The sequence below is a fragment of the Penaeus chinensis genome, chromosome 42, assembly GCF_019202785.1.
Source record: "Penaeus chinensis breed Huanghai No. 1 chromosome 42, ASM1920278v2, whole genome shotgun sequence".
Classification (NCBI taxonomy): Eukaryota; Metazoa; Arthropoda; class Malacostraca; order Decapoda; family Penaeidae; genus Penaeus; species Penaeus chinensis.
In genome coordinates, this window is record NC_061860.1 from 15,751,045 (window position 1) to 15,753,544 (window position 2,500).

The following is a 2,500-nucleotide window of genomic DNA, read 5'->3' on the forward strand; positions in this document are numbered from 1 at the left end:
TGTGTGTGTGTGTGTGTGTGTGTGTGTGTGTATACATATGTATGTGTGTGTGTATGTATATATATATATATATATATATATATATATATATACATATATATATACACACACACACATACACACAAATGCACGTACTCCCTCCCCGGATCCTTACTTCTGAGCCTCAGGACCGTCTCCGCCCTGATCTCTCGGTCGTGGAGGCTCGCCTGGCAGTAGTATTCGCCCTCGTCGGTGCTCGTGAAGCCGGGGATGAAGAGCGACGCCGACTGCGGGTGCGACTGGAAGCAGATTGCACTTGCAGCAGTGGTGGTGGTGGTGGTAGTGGTAATGGTAGCAGTAGTAGTAGTGGTGGTGGTGATAGTAGTAGTAGTAGTAGTGGCGGTGGTGGTGGTGATAGTTATATTAGTGGTAATAGTACTACTACTACTACTGGTAGTAGTAGTGGTGGTGGTGGTGGTGGTTATATTAGTGGTAGTAGTAGTACTACTATTGGTAGTAGTAGGTGGTTTTAGTAGTTGTAATAATAGTAGTAGTAATAGTAGTAGTAGTAGTGGTGGTGGTAGTTGTAGTAGTACTAGTATTGATGGTGGTAATAGTAGTAGTAGTGGTGGTAGCAGCAGTGGTGGTAATAATTGTAATAGTAGTATTGGCGGTGGTGGTTGTGGAAGTAGTAGCAGTAGTAGAAGTACGGTAGTAGAGGTCGTATTAGTGGTAGGAGTAGTAACAACAGTAGTAGTAGTCGTAGTCGTAGCTGGTGTAGTAATAATAGAAATAGTAGTAGTAGTAGTAGTAGCAGTAGCAGAAGCAGTATCAGTAGTAATAGCAGTAGTAAAAACAGCGGCAGACGTAGTAGTAACAATGATAGTAATGGTAGCAGTGAAAATGGTAAAAGCGGCATATAGTAATCATCGATAGAATCAACACTGTTTCAAAATGGATTTAAGATTGAAAAAAAAAAACGAATAAAGAACGAAAGAAAATTTCAAAAAAAACATTCAGCCACAACACCTGTTCATTTCCATTCATACATTCCTTTCATTCGTCCCTTTACCCCCCACCCCCCTCCCCGGACTTACAACGATGGGCTCCGGGATGCCCTTCCTGAACCAGGCGACGGAGGCGTCACTCGGGCCCGAAGTGGAGCAGTGGAGGTAAAGGTCCTCGCCCAGGTCTTCGAAGACTTCTTCAGGGGGTTTCACTGCGAACTGCGGTATGTCTGGAATGTGCAGACGGAGGGAGGGTTTGGTTTAAGGGTTTATGTCTGAGGAAAGGTTTTTTTCGGGATTCATATTTGGAGGAAGTTTATTTTGTGGTTTATATCTGACGATATTTTTCTCTTTTTTTCATGGTTTGTATTTGGAGATTAAAAAAAAAAAAAATCATGGTATATACCTGACGAAAAAAATTTGGGTTCCTTTTTGAAGTTTTTTTTTCAGGGTTTATATTTGAATAATTTTTTTTCGGGGGTTTCTATTTGAAGTTTTTTTTCGAGACTTATAGTGCTTAATTAGATCTTTTCTTTAATTAATTAAGATTATTTTAATAAAGCTTCCTTACTGAAAGAAATGATAACGACTCTTGATTTTGTGAAAGATATTCTACAATTCGATGAAGCAGCTGAAGTGTACTTAAAACATTGCGAACTGCGCTACCTCTCTTTGCCGTACATGGGAATTGTTAAGCTCCGGACTCCAGAGACAATATCAACGAAAGCTTACACAAGCTGATGACGGAACTGAACAGCAGGCCTAAAGAGCAGCCCAAAGAACAGTTCTTCAAGGGAATACTTACGCGAGCTGTGTCCCACCTGGTCTTCGGGCAAGGGATTAAAATTTTGGTCAAGCACTGATCGTGTAGATAACAAAAATGATGTTTAATACGTGACTTATTTACGTGCTAAGAACAGTGTACATTGCGAAATATAGAAATAATGTTTGAATGAGAATGGATGTCCTCACAGCGCAAGAGATATATTTAATAATACACCAAATACATTTCTTGCCTTATGAAGATGTTCATTCTCATTCATATATTTTTCTACAGAGTGTGAGAGCCACATGACACCCGCTCTCCTAATTCTACTTCCATTCCTATTCCCACTCCTACTCCCATTCCCATTCCGACTCTTATTCCTAATCCCATTCCAATTCCCATTCCCATCAGCCTCCTACAACCACAAAATTCCTACCAGCGACTTCGAGGAAGAGCAAAGCCTTCCCCAAGGACGCGCCGCTGGGGTGCAGGACCTCACACGACCAGAAACCCGAGTGGTTGTGGCTGAGGGAGTAGAAACCGAGGGTGAAGGTGGTCTCTGGCACCTCGGGGGAGTCGGGTTTCTCCGTGATGGTGATGTAAACCAGGTCATTCGAGGTCGACATCTTGGTCTTGTTCTGGATCGCGACCCGAGGCGTGTCCTCTTGCAAGAACATTATTGTCTGGGGGGGAGAACAAAAGGGGTCGTTGGTGTCAGTAATTGGAGTGTTGTTTGGTTGTCGTACGC

The 2,500-nt window shown here is 42.6% G+C and overlaps 1 protein-coding gene across 1 annotated transcript in view; it reads right to left on the reverse strand.

Moving 5' to 3' along the window:
* LOC125048011 (basement membrane-specific heparan sulfate proteoglycan core protein-like) overlaps positions 1 to 2,500 on the reverse strand; it is a 73,918-nt gene that overhangs the window by 16,529 nt on the left and 54,889 nt on the right. Inside the window, exons 20-22 of the mRNA XM_047646585.1 lie at positions 2,189 to 2,435; positions 1,077 to 1,216; positions 155 to 278 (exon numbers count right to left, since the gene is read on the reverse strand). Coding sequence (XP_047502541.1) covers positions 155 to 278; positions 1,077 to 1,216; positions 2,189 to 2,435 — 511 coding nt within the window. The remainder of the gene's footprint in view (positions 1 to 154; positions 279 to 1,076; positions 1,217 to 2,188; positions 2,436 to 2,500) is intronic.